The sequence below is a fragment of the Odontesthes bonariensis genome, chromosome 6 (assembly GCF_027942865.1).
Source record: "Odontesthes bonariensis isolate fOdoBon6 chromosome 6, fOdoBon6.hap1, whole genome shotgun sequence".
Lineage (NCBI taxonomy): Eukaryota > Metazoa > Chordata > Actinopteri > Atheriniformes > Atherinopsidae > Odontesthes > Odontesthes bonariensis.
Genome location: NC_134511.1, coordinates 17,808,547 through 17,827,867, shown reverse-complemented (window position 1 = coordinate 17,827,867; position 19,321 = coordinate 17,808,547). Strand labels below are relative to the sequence as shown.

The window sequence follows — 19,321 nt, the reverse complement described above, 5'->3', positions numbered from 1 at the left end:
ATTTAACTCCCCTCTGGCTTCTACTGCCATTTTAGGGAAGAGTATTCTGTAAGCAACAAGAGTGTGAAAGCAAGAGCATGAAAACATGTGTTAGGATCACTGTCATATCACTCTGGAAGCTCAGTTGAGAGGCTGAGGGAACATGGTTGAGGGAACGGAGTGTTTCTCGCTCTGTTGGATTAATAGAGAAACATTTGGTGTAGAACGGGTGATCTAGCTTTTTTGAGTCGGTTTGTATTTTCTGTAAATGCACGTGGGCTTTTGTGCAGCTTTTATTTACAGCAAACAGCAGAGTGCTTACATTTACACATAACAGGATTAAGACGAGGGAAGTGTCTCGATCTTATATCCAAGTGCCTCTGTTTTTTGTTGCTGCTGGAAAGTTTGCCGACAAATTAAATTGAAAATGGTAAAAAAGAGGAAGAGCGTCCTCATCAGCCCAATCTGCAGGGGACCATTGATTTTGGCTCCTGGTTGTTAAACACCTCAACTCTGTTGAATTTTTACTTTAGCAATTATCTATCAGTATTTTATGTATGCTGAGATACAAACTTGGCAGTTACTTACAGATGTAGTAGTATTCTCTGCCCGGTCTGAATTCAAAGCCCAAGGAGAAGGGAGTGAAGAGCTGGAACTTCTCTGAAAACTTGAGAGGGCCGTTCGGGGAATGCGGCCTGTTACACTCCCAGCGCTTAAAGCCCTTGGAGGTGTGGTCGCATGTGCTGTAGCCATCATAGTTGACCATGTAGAGGACATAGCGCTCTGTCCGCTCCTCGGGCACTGAGTCTTCATAGTGGGGGCAATAGACATCCAGGTAGTCGTTTATGCACACATCGATGTGGTAGTCACCGCGATGGAACCTGGTTGGAGAACAGAAGAGAAGCGGAAAAAAGGAAAGGTTACTTTTTTTCTTTTTTAAGAGTAGTTAAAAGTAAAAAAATAATAATTCAATCATCTAATTAAACTTCTGTGTCAATTAATCAACACTGCTTTTATTTGCTAGGGATAGATGCTCATTTGAATCTAGAACCAACACAAAACATAGGCAGGTTAGATTCCCAAGCCCTAGAAGTATTTTGTGGAGTTTACAAGCACCAACAATCTTATCCTCTTGCTTCAATAAATTTAGATGGATCGGTTTATCAATATGTCTTCCCCTGTGACGGATATTTACTCATACATACAAACGCATGCCTTCCAAATGGTAGCAAACTTGTGTATGCAGCTCAGAAAATGGGCTCGCAAGAAAACAGTTTTTAAGTCTCTCAAGAAAAGGGAAAACATTTACTCAAAGATTTTCCTACAAAAAGAAGTGAGTGTAAAGTAGAAATTGTTACAGGGATACAGGATTGCAGGAGGGCAGAACGGTAAATGTCACAATGGGAAAAATACGGTGCCTGGCTGTCTCCGAGGGCTGTGCAGTGAAGCATCTTTACAGCAGCAATGATCTAGAACAGGACGCACAGGGTCAGAGGGCTGCAATACATACAGGGAGTTTCATCAAAAGGCCACACACCGTCACAGGCTGGCATCTGCACGCACGCACACACACAATCTCTTGTGTTGTTCACCAGATTGGACTTTTTACAGAATTAGAAAGCAATTTCAGTCTTGTGAGCCCTCTGGTTTATCTGGGGTGGTATGACCCTAACCTCTGAGTAACATGGGGCTCAAAGGGAGAAAAGAAAAAAAAAGCTGAGCACCTGTTAACTTGTTAGTGATGCCCCTAATTAAGCATGCGCACCAGAAGCGCTCTAAGAATGATTATGTTAACCACAAAATTGCCACGCCCATCCACACACAGCTGGTGCTAACTGGCTCATTTCACACAGAAGCCAGGTGATGTGAGCCTACAATGGAGACCCAGTCTTTAATGTTGTAAGAGCACAACCATACAAGAGTTTTTGGAAGAAAAAAATCTAATTGAAATCTGCCACTGCTGTATATAAGAAAGGCTCCTCAAGCCCCAGAATTCACAAGGGGCAGAGTGTGCAACGGGCAAAAATAATTTAATTCTAAGGACTCTGGAGCCTCAGCATTAACATACTGAGGCAGCATTGTGAGCTCTTTTTCTCACCATGCAGTCTTTTGTTTCACTGTGTAAATAATGCCCATTAAAACATCAAAAGAAATCTGAGGAAATAACAGTTCATGGGCTCTTTTAAGTGGGAGATAGGTTTTATAAAGAACAAGGACTAACTGATTAAGACAATTCTCAAATGGTGTACAATACCAGTGACAGATTAAAAAGAGGATTCATTGATTTTCATCAAATGCCTCAAAAATCTAAAGATGCTGTTCAACGCAACTGCGTGAAATTCTCTTTCTCACCTTATTAGAGCAGAACTTTTGAAATCAAATTGCTGTACGTCCAGAAAAACTTCACAAAATTACAATCCCAGAGAAAACAAGGCCACTCAGTTTGAAGATCAAATTGGAGTTTGGGGATAAAAAAAACAGACTCAGGTCGGTGTAACGAAATATTTTGAGTAATAATTGAGCAACAAATTGAACCAAGCCATTTCTCATTATTGTGACCATGTGTGTCAGCTGGACATGCTCGGTATATTTCTGTGCATCTGTGTATGTGCAAGCTCAAGGTGGCATGAGATGCTTCTTTTTCCGTGTTTACCCATGTAGGGTAAATAACGGTGTAAGGGTGTTTACAACTGAGGCATGGAGGAGCTCATCTGTAACATTTAATTTAAAACATGTCTGTGGAGGTCCAAGAAGAGCCATGCATCTCTCTCTTACTGCTTTAAAATGTCACTGACTTAATGGTCACATCCTCCCATCCGCTTGTCCCGGCATCCGTGTATGTGTTGGCTTTGTGCGTGTGTCTGTGAGAGAATGTATGCATGCATGCGTGCATGTGTGATGTTTCAGCTGCCCTTCTCTCCGTGCCTCAGCAGGCAGAATAGTGGCTTGTGGCCCTGACTGCAAATGAGCCAGAGGATGTTTGGGTGAGTGAGCTCATAAAAATGGCCAGGACAGGCATTTGTAACATGTATTGCATACACACACTAGTACAGGCATATATGCAGCAAAAACTAACCCAACACACACCCGACGAGCGTACACACACACACGCTATTAAGATAGTGTTATCAGCTGAGTGAGCTTCCTGGCACATTGGTAAAGGACCAGCAGTGAGACAGCCAGAAGCTGCTAATGGCACAGAGTGAGAAAGAGCGTGAGGGTGAGAAGCAGACAGGGGAGAGAGAGAAAGGACCTGCTTCCAAAAGAGAGTGTCAGGATACAAGAAGGAGTCAGCAGGACTAAATTCTGTAGATAGTAAAGACAGGAATCGTTCAACTGTATTCTTCACTGAAGAAGATGCTACTAAAACTCCATGTGCATGACATGACTATATGCAGCCAAGTCCCTGTAAAAGACTACTTGTGATCAATATAAAAAAAAAAAGGTTTTCTTTTTTTGGATAGCTATAAAAACCTTGTTATCGTGGGACTAATGTGGGACCTATAGATGTGGTTGGTGAATGGATCAGAGCAATGGTAGACTTAATCGGCGACTGTCGTATAAACAATTCCAACTTTTCGGCAAAGGTTTCTACAGAAAATGGACATGTGCTTCTCAAACAGACTGTACATCAGCCAGTGGGTTACAAATACACATATCAAGAGTTTACGTGCCAATTAAATGCAAATCAAGGCTCTGTTTGAATCCAAAGGAGTAAAATGCATGCAGGGGAAAAAGAGAAGCAGTAATGCGGTCAATAAAATAGAAAGACTGCAATGATACTGCAGGATTAATTAATCCAGAGAAAGTAAATTAATGATCCATCACCACTGGCTGTTTTGGGCATGTGTATTTAAGCAATATAGTGTAACGAGCATTCAGAATAACTGTATTTATTCATGTATTGCAGCAGTGATTTGATCTTTTAAAGCGCAATCTACTTTAAGAAGGATAAAAAGGCATTCAAATATAACTTAATAGTCATCTTAAACAATGCTTGTATACACTTTGTCTAACTAAATACTCATCTTATAAAATAAGTTGTTCAGCCCTAAAACAGTGACTCCCTCTACCAGTTGCAACGTTCAAAATTCATTCACATCCAACAACCCCTGGTGTAATCACTTCTCCGTTGATTGGGTTATTTCTTAATTAAGACACTGTTTATGTCTTTGAATTAAAGAGAATTATGGTAAACTAGAATGACTCTATAATGTCATGTAATAAGAAGATTCATGGAATGGATGGCAATGTAATTATTTAACATAGATGCCTTCGCTCCAGAGCACCCTTTCCTTCATATAAGATGTGTCAGATTCTTCCCACAGCACGGTATTTACTGTTTGGTCGAGGCTAAAGCTGGCAGGACCCACTGCAAAAAAAGCCTGCTGCGAACATGTAGCTGGTCCTTCACTTGTTCATAAACAACAGAGGCTCTCTCCAATGCTCCAGTTTTTCTTATCATTTGTTTATACGAAGACTAAAATGGCCCTGTTCGTAATAATTTATCTTAACTTTAAGTGGCAGCTGAGTTGCTCAGTTTAGGTTCTCGTTGAGCATCATTCCTTGCACGCTGGTTCTGGCAACAAACATCCAAAAAGAAATACTGAATTGAAAGCAAAGGGGCCTCTAACCAATGAGTGACATCCATCTGTCTTTTGCAAAAAGTTTATGATACTCTTATGGGTCAAAGCAGACATTGTGAGAACTTTTTACTACAGGAAGCTACCAGGGTAAGGGTCATAGTGTCTGGTCTGACTGACTTGGACATTTACACTCTCAAACACAGCTCCACAGAAAATGTCTACAAAATATAGGCTCCCAATACATATGATAAAATTACTTTCTTCCTAAATTAGAGACAAAGCTGGTGCAACTCATTTAGGAGAGTGTCCAGATGGAGTTTGAGCTTAGTTATCTTCGTTCCTCTCCCAGTGCCACACACATACACGCACTCCACCCAACCGCAGTCACTTCCCTGTATTTTATGACATGCTTCTGGCAACAATTTTTTTCCATTCTTGTAAGGAACTTTAGTGTCACAGAGTGGCAGCGGATGCTTTCAAGCAGTAAAATAGGTAATTAAGGAGCAAACTTGGATGGGAGGCTAATTGTCCAATGGTGATAATTACATGTCTTTGTTATGCCACAGCTGTCCCACAGAGCTGTGGGTCACAACACAAAGCCAGGGAAATCAGCTGGACACAGAATGTGGGCACATGTGTGTGCTTGTCAGATAGAGGGAGATAATCATTATTACCAACTGATTACATTTTCATGTTGCCTACTCAAGCCCTTGGGTTAAAACTGAGGGGCCAAGTATTGTCAGTGCACACACAAACAGAGACACACAAACAGAATCCCAAACGGAGAGAATGCAGGGTAAGGTGGCACACCACTGCAGTCCCTGATTGGCTCATTTCCATTTCAATTACACAGCCCAGTGACATTGCAGTGCACACACTGGGGCAAAACACACTCATTCAGTGAGCAAGAGAGAAACATACACACAAGTGCATGTGCACGCACAGGCCCTGTGCTCACATACTGTACCCTATGCAGTCCCATCAGCCACTTCACCTAAGCTGTGCATCGGCGGCTGCAGACAGATGGCAAAAAGGACAGGAAGAGAAAGATAATCTGAGTGAAAGAGGAAGACCGAGAAGGAAAAAAGAGCAGGAGCTCAGTGGCAGTCACAGAGCCATCGGAGTCGTCTAAGCAGTTGAATAAGTGAGATTCAATAGAGGTAGAAAGGGGAAGATTTTGACGTGCTGTTGAACAGCACCACAGTAACACAGTCACTCTGAAGCAGAGGTGGAGGATAATTCCTAACGGAGAATATAAGTGGATTAAAAGTCTTTAACTGATGTGCTCTTTCAGAATGTGAAAAGACACTTAACATTTCATTTTGTGTTCTCGTCTTTTTTAAATTGATAATATCATAGCATTGCCATATCAATCCAATATGTGCTTTTAAAGCTAAAACTAAAGGAAAATCTCTGGGTAAAAGATAACTCTCTGGAAGACAGTCTGTCTTTGGTGTCACAGATAAAGAGGAATGTTGAAATGAATACACAGTACATGTTTCATGTGAAACAAAATGCCTGAAACAATCCTGCTTTCATGTTCTGTAGAGACTGGCAAGAATTGTCAGTGTTAAAGTGCATAAACACTGCTGACAGGTATTTGCATTCTGAAGTCAAAGCCCCATCCACCTCAGAATAGAAGATTATTTAAGTGTGCCCCCCCCCCTCCCCCTTATTTGATGTATTTTCTCACTCTTACCCTATTCTATTTCCTTATTTTTCCTGCATGCTTGAATTCCTCACACTTCCTAATCCAGCTCATACCCCCAAATCAGATCTATTTACATTATTTCGCTTCCCCCTGTTGAAATTCATACATCTGATATATCTTCAATTCAATATCCCCTGGCAATGTACTGCTGCCTGAACAATCACAGTAACCTAGAAACTAGAAATGCACTGGAACCTTAAAAAAAGCAAATCTGTTGTCACAAACACACACACACCTACACACACACACACACACACACTTTTTTCTGCACTGTTTAGTGTGTGTGCTCATACCGACTTGTGTGTGAGGGGGAGAGTAAATGTGCATGTGCTAAAGTGAAGGTTGATTTTGGTCCAGAGGGAAAATATGTTTCGCAAAGAGGTGAACTCTGACTGAACCCTGACTAATGTTCAGATGTAATAGCCTTTTCAGCCTTTCAACACATAAGCTACAAAAAACACACATCGCAAACACTTCTCAGTATAGTTTGCACAGTTGTCTAATTGCAGATGATTGGTTTGGGTCTGAGGATGAAAGAGAGAGTTGAAAGAAAGAACACATTGACAGACACATCGAGGCAGGAGGAAGAAGAGGGAGCCTGTTGCACTTCATCATTCTTATTTTTTTGTTCACAGCAGTGAGAAAAGGACTTGGCCTCCTTCACAGATATTCACCACGCTATTACTGATGTAGTGATGAAAAGGAAAGAGGGATGAAGGCACTGATAACTGCACTCTGTATTTCCACTCCACAATCATCCCGACTATAAAATTGAATTTCTCACCAGCTCACATTTTCAGCAATTCTGTGCCTTGAGATGGAAAACATTTTCTTTTTTGTCTGAGAGACAGGCGGGCAAAGACAACACCAACTTTGGGGATACTCATATTACAGCTCATAACAAACTGGCAGAGAAACAGTTGTGTGATAATCACATAAACCAGGTTGCTAAACCTGGCCTCAACCTGACTCAAATACTGCTCAACATGTTCAGAATGTACTGTGCAACTGTATGTGTAGAGAGTAAAAATACAGTGATAGTTGAACTTGACAGTCAGGACATTTGGGCAACAATTTTCATTCCTCCCAGCATTTTTGGGGGTTTCTGATGTCCCATCTGATGTACCAAAGTTGGCAAGCTTCTCCACCGTAAGTCAGCACACTTTAAAGCCAAGAGAAATTATAGCTAAAAGTATAATCATGACACCAACGTTATATGAAAACATAATTATCCATATTAAGAGTTACAGTGAATGGATCATGTGGGCTTGGGTGGTAAAAATCTTTTATATCCTTGCTGTCAATCAAATATTAATCATTCTTAAAAATAACTAAAGAAAAATTATAAATGGCATCATCTACAAATTTCTTTAATAATGAAAGTAAAATTAAAATGAATAAATAATGAGTGAAATGGTTCATTCATGAACCCTTGCAGTTTTTCAGCCATTGTCCTGAAAAATCCTTTGTTATATTCTTATTCCCTTCTCCTGCTTTGAAACACCTTTCATCAGCGGTCTAAAATAAATAAAAAAAGGTATTGGGTGACTGCTTGGAGTCACTCATGGGTAAAGTTATGAGGAGTTAAGATTATTTCTAAAGCTTTGAAATTTGTATAACCTGTGCTTGTCTCCTCACACTATAATGCTACTGAATAGAAATAACAGATATATCTTACAGTCAATGTTAAAGGAATTTTGATCATTAACTGGCTCCTGAATCAGTTTTTCATTATTAAAAATCTTGTTCTGTGCTCAAATCTTGGTTCCACCAACTTCTTCTCTTTTAAAGAACTACTTGGATAAATACTACCATGAGAATTAGAGATGACGTGCTGAGGTAAAGAGGCTACTACTGAAAAGAGGAAGTACATGTGAGAATGTCACCTCGTTGTACGAGTTGACAGCCACATTCCTAACTGGCTAACTGGCCGATAGGCTCATGACATTGAGAGGGGTTCAGGGAGAAGACACGGTGACATCAGACCTATAGAGTGTCACATATTATTGCCTCTGGGACATGTTGGAGGGCTGGAGTGTGTGTGAATTTGGGCATATTCTAATATTTATATGGGCTTTCTGGCTTAATGGACAAACGCACACATGGGTGTGTAGCTGCTGGTCATGGGTCATTTTACTGTGTCCATCTGCTAAGCTTTATAGATGGTGTACCTCAAGGCACAGAACAGGTGGCGAGGCCAGTATAATATACTGACTGTCAGCAGTGCATTCCTTCATCTCCCCTTCTCACATCTAGTTTCATTCCCTCTTCTATCTAAAGCCTGTTCACCATATTTCTTTCCCATACCTCCTGTGATCCATTACTCTTTTTTCCACCCACTCTCCCACCACATTCACCCTCGACTGTGATCTTACAATATTCATTTTCAGCATTTATGTCTGTCAGTGCTCATTTTGCCCCGGGGAGACAATGAATTAAGAGCAGTGACAGACAAGTTCTCGTTCTTTCTCTTGATGCTGAGTGAGACGGTGAGATGTAGGGCTCTAATAAGTGTTTGATGTAGTCTGCATCAGCATGCTGCTGCTCAAGTCCAATACAGGAGGGGAAGAAAAGGCAGACAGATACTTCCTCTGAGCTCATCACTTTGCCAAATAACCTTTTTTTTTTCCCCATGGGTGTGTAACATTGATGTGTGAACACTATATGTGTGAATGAATGACTATGTGTACATGGGTCTGTGTGTAAAATGATTTCTTTATGTGTTCCCTCATCACCATGGGAGTCGGGGAAAAAAATGACACATCCCCCAACATCCTGTCAAGCCTCGGGGCCATTCTTCTGAATCACTGCAGCCCCAAACCCACTTCAATCCCTTTGTAAATACTGTTTGCCTTGACATGTTTACTGGGACCAGAGGGGATGTGTGCTTGCTTGTGCTTGTGTCAGTTTTCCATGGTCACACATGGGCAGTAAGCATCAATTAATAGCTACGTATCACTGAGCAGTGAGACACATTGGCCATTAATCATAAGTCATTGTTTTATGGTGACATTGTGTATGGCAGCTGGGACATAACAGCAGCAGCTATGAGCCATGAAACATGTTACAGGTAGAAGGAGAAGTGCATGTTACACTGATAGAAAAAGAGTTGAAATATTGGTCCGAGCCCTGAATGGAAAGCTGGCCAGCTCTGTCTGAAGAAATTTCAGGAGGTTAGATAAACACAAAAAAAAGTTTCTTAAATTTGCCATGTGTCTGCAGCCATTAATGCTTGGTGAGTGACATAACTAAACACTTTGATAGGTGGGGTGACACACAAGTGTAAACACAGGGAACATTCCCAGGTGTACGTTTGCTTCTGTGAACAGTGGGCAGCGTTGCATAATGTCCCTGGTGCAAACCTTAAAAGGAACTGATAGGGTCTCTCCAAAGTAGACGAAGCAGTAAGTGGACTGAAAAAAAACGAGGGTTAAAATGTGCACCGATTGTGCTCACAATAAAGTGGAACGGAAAACTGTATACTTTCATGAATCTAAAACGTCTCAAAGCTCAAGTTGGGATCAAATTAGAGTCTCTTTTTTGTAACAACTTATTGTTATAAACTTAGATGTTTTGCATTTAAGCATTTCATACGTCATTAATCTAACATTAAAACACCGGTGGATAAAACCTAATGGTGTTATTTTTTTTTTTTAAATCATTTTTATCAACTCGATTCAGGCAAGACGAGGCATTTAACCAGGCCTTACAACCTCACACTTGACCTTAGTTAAACATAGATTGGAACATATATTTCTCTCAATGATAAAAAAAAAAAAAAAAAGTATTTCTTTTTACATCTGAAGCTTAAGAATTGTTTCTGCATTAATTAAAAAGAGAGAAAAAAAGAAATGGAGAACTGAGAGACGCACATTACATGTCTGATATTACAAATAGACCACCTCCTCTGCTTCATCCACCTCATCACCTGTATTAGGCACATTACAGAAGAATGTCAGCCCCCTTTTCTTCTGTATGTTGCCATGTAAACCGGCCTCCTCTGTCTCTCGGAACTAATGATCAGCAAATAGATGGAGGAGTGACAAAAGTAGAAAACTGGCACAAAGGCAGAGACGTACAAAAAAAGGGGAGGAGGCAAAAGAAGAAAGGCATGTATAAAGGTTTAAATGCTGTAAAGGACGGAGGGGGCATGAAGGGAAATGATAAATATGTGGGAAACAAGATGAAAGGAGAAAAAAAACCCAGTACAAACAAGTATGTGTCCTGCTTGTTTTTTCTCACCCATTGCACTCATTATTAATACTCTCACACACACTCACACACACTCATCAACTCGGACACCCCATGTGCTGTATATCTATACTCTAAGTACGTGAGGGGAAACGCAGACACCCACACTGACCTTCAACTAGGTTGCCATGGAGCTGTGACAGGATGTTATAATGCCACCACTTTCATAAAACCTTTGCCCCTTTCACAGTTCACAAACCACTAGCAGCACACATTGTCTTGAGTGTGTGTGTGCATGCGTAAAAGGAATATGAGGCTCTCTGTGATTGCATAGCTTTTAAGAAGAGTTAGGTATGTAACAAGGGAGCCATGGGAAGCCAAATGGTAATCCCTATGCATTTATCTTGGCGATTTAATCACTTTACTGACAGATTGCAGCTATAATTGTGCCTGACTCTATATCACTGTTGTTATCACACGTCCTTTGTACATTCCCTCTTTTTCTTTAAAGATTTATTTTTCCACATATCTTTAATGTTTTACTTTTGAGTCTAGAAAACAATCCATTGAAGATTGAAATTAACATAAGACAAACTTTTACCAGGGAATCTTATGATATGATCAAATATAGATTTTGTACGGCTGGAGAAATGTCTTCGATCTTCTTTATTTAAAATCTTAAGGTTTCAATTACATTTGTCATGTTTTCTGGTCAGATTTTGTCATGAATGAATAAATAAATCAAACAATTCAACATTTCTGAAACTTTAAGATACTCACAAAGTGTCCTTTGGCATTGTTAGGTGATTTATTATTATCTTTATTATTATCTATTATTATCTGCTGTTGGCAGGAACTTAAAATACCAACAATCATCTTCAGTTAGATGTTCTGCCCTCAAATTGATGTTTGCATTTTCATTATTCAATTTGCTTCTTGATACTCTGATATTATATTTGCCTGAACAGACGACTTACAGTTGCCAGCAAAATTATTCAGCTCCCATTCAATTCCCCATGCAGAGGGGTTCAAATACGTTTGCTGGCAACTGCAGATCTGTAGAACTGTAAATCACCAAGAATTCTTTAGATGGAGTTAAAACTATTTAACAAAGCTTGTTTAGATTTCTAACACAAACTTCTGCTCTCGGCAGATTTCTCTAATTATTTTAGCTGTAATTTATATCTTTCCCCACTACAATTCTTGCACTCTGGAGCTCAGTGTAAGTATGGAAAAGTATTTAGTTTAATGTACTTTGCTTGTTCCCCTAATGAGAGGATATATCCATTTTTACACTAATTACGGTCTTTAGACAATAAGAGGCCTTTCAAATTAAAGGCAACAATGCAATATTACATTAGGGGAACCCAGTCTATGATCTAAACACGACCCAGCTCTTGCTCAATAGACGAAGAAAGGTTTTTGAACTCTGTCCGGTCTCTTGTTCCTTTTTTATCCCCAGGGATGCTTATAATACTAGTGAATTTTTCTTCTGAACTGAAGGTTTCTATGAACACGTAACTGTACCAATAGCTCATGTGACAGCATGTTTTGTCACATCATATCATGATTTTTCCAATCCTCTTATCTTCGTCAGTCTAGACAGTCTAGGCAGTGCATAGACGTCTTGGTAACAAAATAGTCAAAACAATAACACCTTGGGGCGAGGTTGATCTCCGATAGCCATTATTCTGCATGCGGCTTTCCCATCCAAGTTTTGTCATTCTGACTTAAGGGTTTTAAAGTTAACAAATAACATCCTAAAAAAAAAAAACTTACCTTTTACAGTGATCACAATCAGATCGCAAGGACAGGAGGGCCCTGCCTTATCTGCAGACAGATAACTTTAAAGTTCAATCTTAACCCTGTGGTGAGATGTTGTTCAATTGGCAGTGGAGGGGGGAGGTCATTTTCAAAGCATCTGCTGGTTGTAAAAAATACGGTGTTTCAACAGCAGATGTTTAAGGAGAGTTGATGGAAGTCCTTCATAGCTGGCCTTGGCACAAGGCAACAACAGCAATGCTTTCTGACAGGGGGACTGTTTTTTCTACAAATGAGAGAAATCTGTTAAAACATTTGCTCAGCTAAAAGTATGCAGGCAAATAATATGTAAATACCCACTGGTTTTTATTTGGGTATTTTTTTTCAATGATTAGTCTGTTCAATGTAATTTAAAGTGCAGCATAGGCTGATAGGCTGTTTATTTTCCACAGACACCAAAATGATGTCTTCACATTTCTTGTTTCATTGAAGAAAAAAAAAGCTGCTAAGCTAATGTTTGAAGTAACAGAAGCTGTGACTTTTCCAAATTCTTCTCTAACAAAAAAAAAACCCTTCCATACTTCTTTGAGGTATACATCTGTAAATGTCTGTGATTTCACATGTGTGTGTCAGAGGGAGATAAATGGATACAGGAGAGATATGGCAGGGTGGTCAGGAGCAGTAGCTGTGACTCCAGGGAGATCGACAATGTTTTTGCCAGCAGGAAGCTGACACATGGGCCTCTTTGCTAATTCCTCATGCCTGTTTAACAGCTATGTGGTCCTTTAGCTCCTACACTGTGCACACATGTGTGCACATGCATTTCCGGAATATAAGTCAACATGAATGCAGCAAGTTCAGTGTGTGTGTTTGGTATGAACAAAGCGTTTTCCAGGACCTTCAGGGTCAGCCTCCCATGGAGAAGCTGTCAAGGTCCTAGGCAGGGGGTTAAGTGGTGTGTCGGGCACTTGGACTGGGTGTCTTATTGCGGGCAATACTGGTGTAATATAAAGGCAGCAAAGGTCACTATGTAATATAGACATGAGCTTCCGCACTATCCAACACACACATACACAAATCTGACTGCATACGTGCTCATGGCATGGTTGTGTGCACATAAATCCTTTAGTTAAACTGTATAGTTCAGGGCCGTTTTGAAGTCATCCTTGTACTGCTCTCATTATAGAAGCCTTACATTATTCAGGCCTTGGTCTGACTACATTTTACCAATTTATTGCACAGATCTTATTCAATGTTAATGTAAAGAAAAACTGCATACTCTGACTTGCTGGTAGATTAATCTGTTCGACATAAAAATGGTTTTATGTGGAACAGAAGTGTGCAGTGTTGTAAGAACCATTTCTGTTATTGGATTAAGTTGCTATGATAATCAAATTTAACACATTTATCCATACATAGAAAATAGAAAATATCATCAACAACAATGACCTCTTGTATCAATAGGGCTTGTTGTGAACTTGAAAAGAGAAATGAAAAGGTGTCCACCTGCCTAGGACTACTTTTCATGGCTTGCTGAACTTTTTCCATCAGAACAGACCGAGACCATTTCTCTTTGCAGCAAGCCAGATCAAACCATGCAAAGTGGGAGCAGTCAGTTTGATTCCAACTCAACCCTGTTTAAAAGACGCAGTTTGACAGCGCTTTGTGTCATGTCAAACAAGGTCAAAGATGCTCAGCGGGCCTTTGTTCTGGGCCACAGGCCATTAGTGGTACAAGTACACTGCATATGTGTGGGTTGACCTTGCTGTATATGAATACATATTTGAGCACGCGCATTCGTTTTCATCTCCATGTTAATTTGCTTTTTTTTTTTTTTTTGAGTAGTTGTTGCTGATTTTTCCGTTTCGGAGCTTTAAAAGCGAGAGAACAATAATAATAATAATAATTATATTTGTACCCTAACCACTCATTGGGTAAAGCATGAATTTTTTATCTTTATGTACACACAACCCAAAACCCTCATCTCTAGATAATCTTAAAATCAGCATAACCACACACACACACACAAATTCTAAAATCATTCCTCTGATAAAAGAGATTTCTGATTGATTCTTGCCAAGCCAAAACTAGCTCCCTTTTTTAATCTAATTGACCTAGTTTAGGTTCCCCTTTGAGGGAGACTCAAGGTTCTGGCACTAAAATGAGGTCTGTAGGTCACGCCCTGGTGGGCACAAGCTACTTTTTTTTTTTTTCCACACTTCCAGCTGTAAGGTCATGAACTACTGAACTTGCCTCGCAGAACAAGACACTGAAACAATCAGCTTTTGCGGTGAAAATTGAAATTCAATACATCGATCAAATTTGTTTTTACTAAGAAGTGATAAAGACAATTTGTGCTGTTTATTTATTAATCCTAGTTTGTGGGTGCATGTTGGAGAGCATTTCTGTTTTTGAAAACACACACACACACCCACAGGCATACACAAAGAAGATTTTATGGAAGCATGTGGTGACACGCTGTGGACAGATTTTGGGAGGTTTACCGACATGTGTGGTCTAAAGTTAGCGCAGTTGGAGAATGCTGTCCATCCTTGCATCCATCCATCCCCGGACATACACTCCTCTCCAGCTGTCTCCTTCATCTCATCCTCTGACCTGAGCTGGCTGTCAGGGCCTCCTGCTTAAGCACAGCATACTGCACGTTCACCGCATGCCATGAATGGGTAGAGCAAGGGCTCATAAAATAAAATGACTATTAATCCCTAAAAATAGGGTCCAATTAATGCTTAACAATAATCACATGTTGTGCCACACATAGTACATAAGGACAATTTTTTTTTTCAGCAATCTATAAAAGCGCCAAATAGATTTCATATTCTTTGACAGAACACCAGATGATGGAAGCTGACTGTGTACCGCACCCTTCTTAAAGTTTATTGCAGCAGTGAAGTTCAGCTTTAATATTACAATAAAATAATCACTCTGTCCAGAACTCTCCCATCTGCCTGTCGTCCATTTTGTGTTCGTCTCATTCCACCTGCTGCTTTCTCTCCACACTTTGACAGTAGTGTGTCGAAAGCCTAAACTGCCTGGTATTGATGTCCCCATCACGGCACAGCAGGGGCCCCTTCATCACAGGCACACAGACGCCTGGGTGAGATGTCCCAGTTGAGGCATTACTCAACTGTGCGTAAACTGTATGTGCAAAGAGACGATCTATATCAAGTCAGCAGCATAGGGTTTGCGGGGTCAGGGGAGTCCTCCCACAGGTGTTAAGGATCAATTCAAACACAAATCATCTCACACTATAATCCCTCGTCACAGCCTCACCTGCATCCTTTAGAGTTTTTTTACATTATACAGTTGTTAACAGATGCAGAGTGCATCCTCCTTGTTATCACTGAAAAGTCAAGCCTTTTTCATTCCATAAGATAAGATTATGATTTCCCATAAATAAAGCTGACCTGTTGTTTCTGTTACAAGAGAAAACATCAGGGAGGTATTTGGAGAGAGAGCTGGAGAAAAAAAATACGATGTAATCCAGGAAAAACTTTTTATTTCTTTCAAGAAAAAAAAAAAATCTTCTCAATTATATAGTATGAAGTATAATGATGTCTGGTAAAAAAAAAATAAAAATAAATGAGAATCGCATAAGGTAAAAGACAAGAGAAGAAAAGAAGATTAAAAAAAACAATGAAACTTATATGTTATAATTCAACTGAACGACTCTGCATTTCAACACTGTGGGTTTAATATCAGACTCTGGCTTCATGCTGTTTGACTTCAAGAGGCTTGTGAGAAAGAGAGGGAATGAGGAGGGAGGGAGAGAGAAGCGGCATCTGTTAAACTACAGAGAGCTCTTGCACATCTCACTTAAGCAAATTTGACGGATGACACTGGATCAAAGTAATACCAGAAACAATCAGTGTTTCACAAAATGCAACAAAAGTTTAGGCTCCGGCTCAACTCACTGGCTGATGTTACAGGTGGTTTTACAGACACCAACACAGACACGTATGTAAAACCCCTGAAACTTTCATTATTTATCCGGCCCGATTTGATATATTTCTCGATGAGTGGTGAAATATTTGAAGTGGAGCCGTCATGAATAAATGATTGCCTGAAAAAGCTTATTTATTTGGAGGATGGTACAAGAATGAGGAGGGGAGAGAAAGCCGTGTATAATATTTCCACATGCTGTCCAGTCACACTTGGTCAGCCTTAAATTAAATTGGCACACAAGGGAGCACGCCAACACATTTAAACATGTAAGCAAGCACACAAAATAAAAATGAATTTTAGACGCGTCCAGACAAACATGAGGCTGAGAGTATCCATGGGAGTTGTATTTGTATACCTGCATCCAATTGGGCAACTCAGATTGTCATCAACAACATCTACACTAAACAAATACCGTCTCAGTCGAAAAACAGGCTGATGGCCAGCCACTAGAGATTACAGTGAGGCAAAAGAAACACACACAATGGAATGTATACACTAAGGAGCCACTATAATATAGCAGACATACACCTCTGAAGCTGAGCCTGCTCTTGAATAAAACATCAGTCGTTGAGGATTTTAAGTGCCTCTATTGTAATCAGGCCGAAGCCATAACAACTCTAATAAAGGCCTGGCGAGAGTTGCTGAAGGTCCATTTAGGTGTCCAGAACAAAGAGCATCACTTGATCAATAGACAACCTCGTTAGGGCGATATGCTGTAGCGGGCAGATTCTGAGGCACATGGGGATGATGGGGAGGCAGCAATGACGGGGGCAAGGGGCGGATGAAAGATCATCTCTGTGGTGTTCCTCTGCACATGGGCTTTAAGAGAGAGGCAACAAAAGCTAATTCGATGTACAGACAACAACCAACATGCTCGAACGACTGTCCTACAATCACTAACCAAATGTTTTGTGTTTGGAAAACCCAAAAAACCCAATTAGGCCCCTGTGTTTTTGTGTGAGTACATTTGTGTTTGTGTGTGTGCTTGCAAGCCACTAAAAGCTCTTTAGGGGCACCTTTGGGAGCTATCCTTCATGACTTATCAACAAGGCAGACAGACATAAGTGTGCGTACACATACACATATACACATGGACGCAAACACTTACGTGCACTTGTACACGCAAAGTGGATCCTTAATGAACCCTTGTCAGTTTGAGGGGAACAAAGACGAGAGGCAAGAAGAGCAGATGAATGGGGAGTGTAAAAAAGAATACCAAGAGTGGAGGTAAGGGGAAACGAGGGGGGGGGGGGCTGTTTGGCCTTGAGATCGATCGCTTATCACTGTCACCTAATCTGTCCATCTTTTCAACCCACCCCACCCTCTGTTTCTTCCTCCCTCATTCTCTCCATCTTTCTCTGGTGCAGAAAGGTGTAGAGAAAATGAAGGGCAGACAGAGATATAGGGTGACAGGATGATGGAGTGCGCAGCCCTCTTGAATAGAATTAGAGAGGAGAAAGAGGGAGAGGAAGTCAGTGTGGAGATGGAGTAAGAAACAAAGGCAAATAAAGACCAACAGGAAGGGAAGTGGAATGACAGTAAGTACCGAGTGACAAAGAAACGGAGAGAGTGATGCTGTGCAGCTTTCCAATAAATCTACAGTAAATCTTTTCAGGAGTGCAGCAGCACACTTCAGATACATGAACAAAACAAAACAATTAAACAAAAGCAATAGCAAAGTCAGAGTAGCAGTACTGAACTACTTAACAAAGTCATCCATTTCTGATCTTATGTGCACAAGTATAAATAGTAGTGAAATATGGGTTATCTATATAGTTCATTGTATTTTTTACAAAACAATGTTCTTGAGACAATACGAGAACGTCTGGACAACAACGAGGTCTTCTTTGTTTATTGCATTTTGTCTTTTTCCTTTTTAGTATTTGGCCAAAAGAAAAAAAAGCATTCTAAATTCTGTTTGTATTCTGTTCACATGGTAAACATTTTTTTAAAAAGTCATTTTTCTGCAGGCTTGGTAGCATGTAAGTAAACATCATGGGAAGACCAAATAACATGAGGAAAATGGTCCAAAACATCATCTGTGCTGAAGTTTGAGCATTTTCATTTGTGCTTTATAATGTAATCGGGATTTAACGATCAGCCTAACAGTTTGTTTCTCCGATTAATTACTTTGTTCTTACAATCTTTGTTCTAAACCACTGCATCTTGCACCGTTTCTCTCCACCAGCCAGTGAAACATGTATGGATGGCTAAGTTTAAAGGCGGTGTCTACAAAAAGTCTTATTTCCCGGGTATAACCTAAAGTTAGATGTTGTCACAAAATAAGGTGAAAAGTGACGGAGAAAATACTTTGACAGTAAGTTGACAATTAAAAGCTGGGTGTAAATAATCAATCGGAAAGGTTTAGCATAGCAAGCCCCACCCCAAAAGTACCAGTATTCAAAAGCTCCACCTTCCAGCTAGGTTTATCCCTTTTATTTGTCTTCTAAAAAAAAAAACCTCATGGTTCCTGAGGCGTAAACGGAGGGCATTAGAAAAAGAACCTCCGATAGCAGTTATGGAAAAGCTTTACATCGGGAACATGGCGTCTACATTGGGCGTGATTCGCTGAACTGCTGCATCGCAGCAGCACGAGTGTCTCCAAACCAAAAACCTTTTTTTTGTTGCAGAGCTGCTGCGGCACAGTAAATGCCTGTACAATTGCTTTTAAACACAGAGATGAATTGTTAACAACTTTGTGTATTCATGGTTTATATGACTTAAAAAGGGGACAACATGAAACCTCCAAAGCTGAAACTTAAGAACAATCTTATACAGTTTCAGAAATTGACATTCATAATCACAACAAGTTAGTCGTGTTGGTAATGTCTGCATACACTCTGTAATGATGGTAAAAGGTGTTGTTGCTGACACAAGGTCAACAAAATGAACAACAGATGCTGTTACTGTGCATTTTGCTGAGAAATGCTTCCGCGATTCTTACCTCACATGTCAAAAATATGAAGGGTTAGAAACTCTAGAGGCCTCACAGCTACAGCCGGTGTGGATGCTCTAAACCATTAACGAGGAAGCCGAAACGAAAATCGCCACGATCCACCCATTCCACAAAAACACACACACACACACACACACACACACACACACACACACACACACACACACACACACA

The 19,321-nt window shown here is 40.2% G+C and overlaps 1 protein-coding gene across 1 annotated transcript in view; it reads right to left on the bottom strand.

The window, feature by feature from the left end:
• Positions 1-19,321, bottom strand: part of efna5b (ephrin-A5b) — an 88,610-nt gene that overhangs the window by 15,589 nt on the left and 53,700 nt on the right. The window contains exon 2 of the mRNA XM_075467714.1: positions 568-860. Within this exon, the coding sequence (XP_075323829.1) occupies positions 568-860 (293 nt within the window). The remainder of the gene's footprint in view (positions 1-567; positions 861-19,321) is intronic.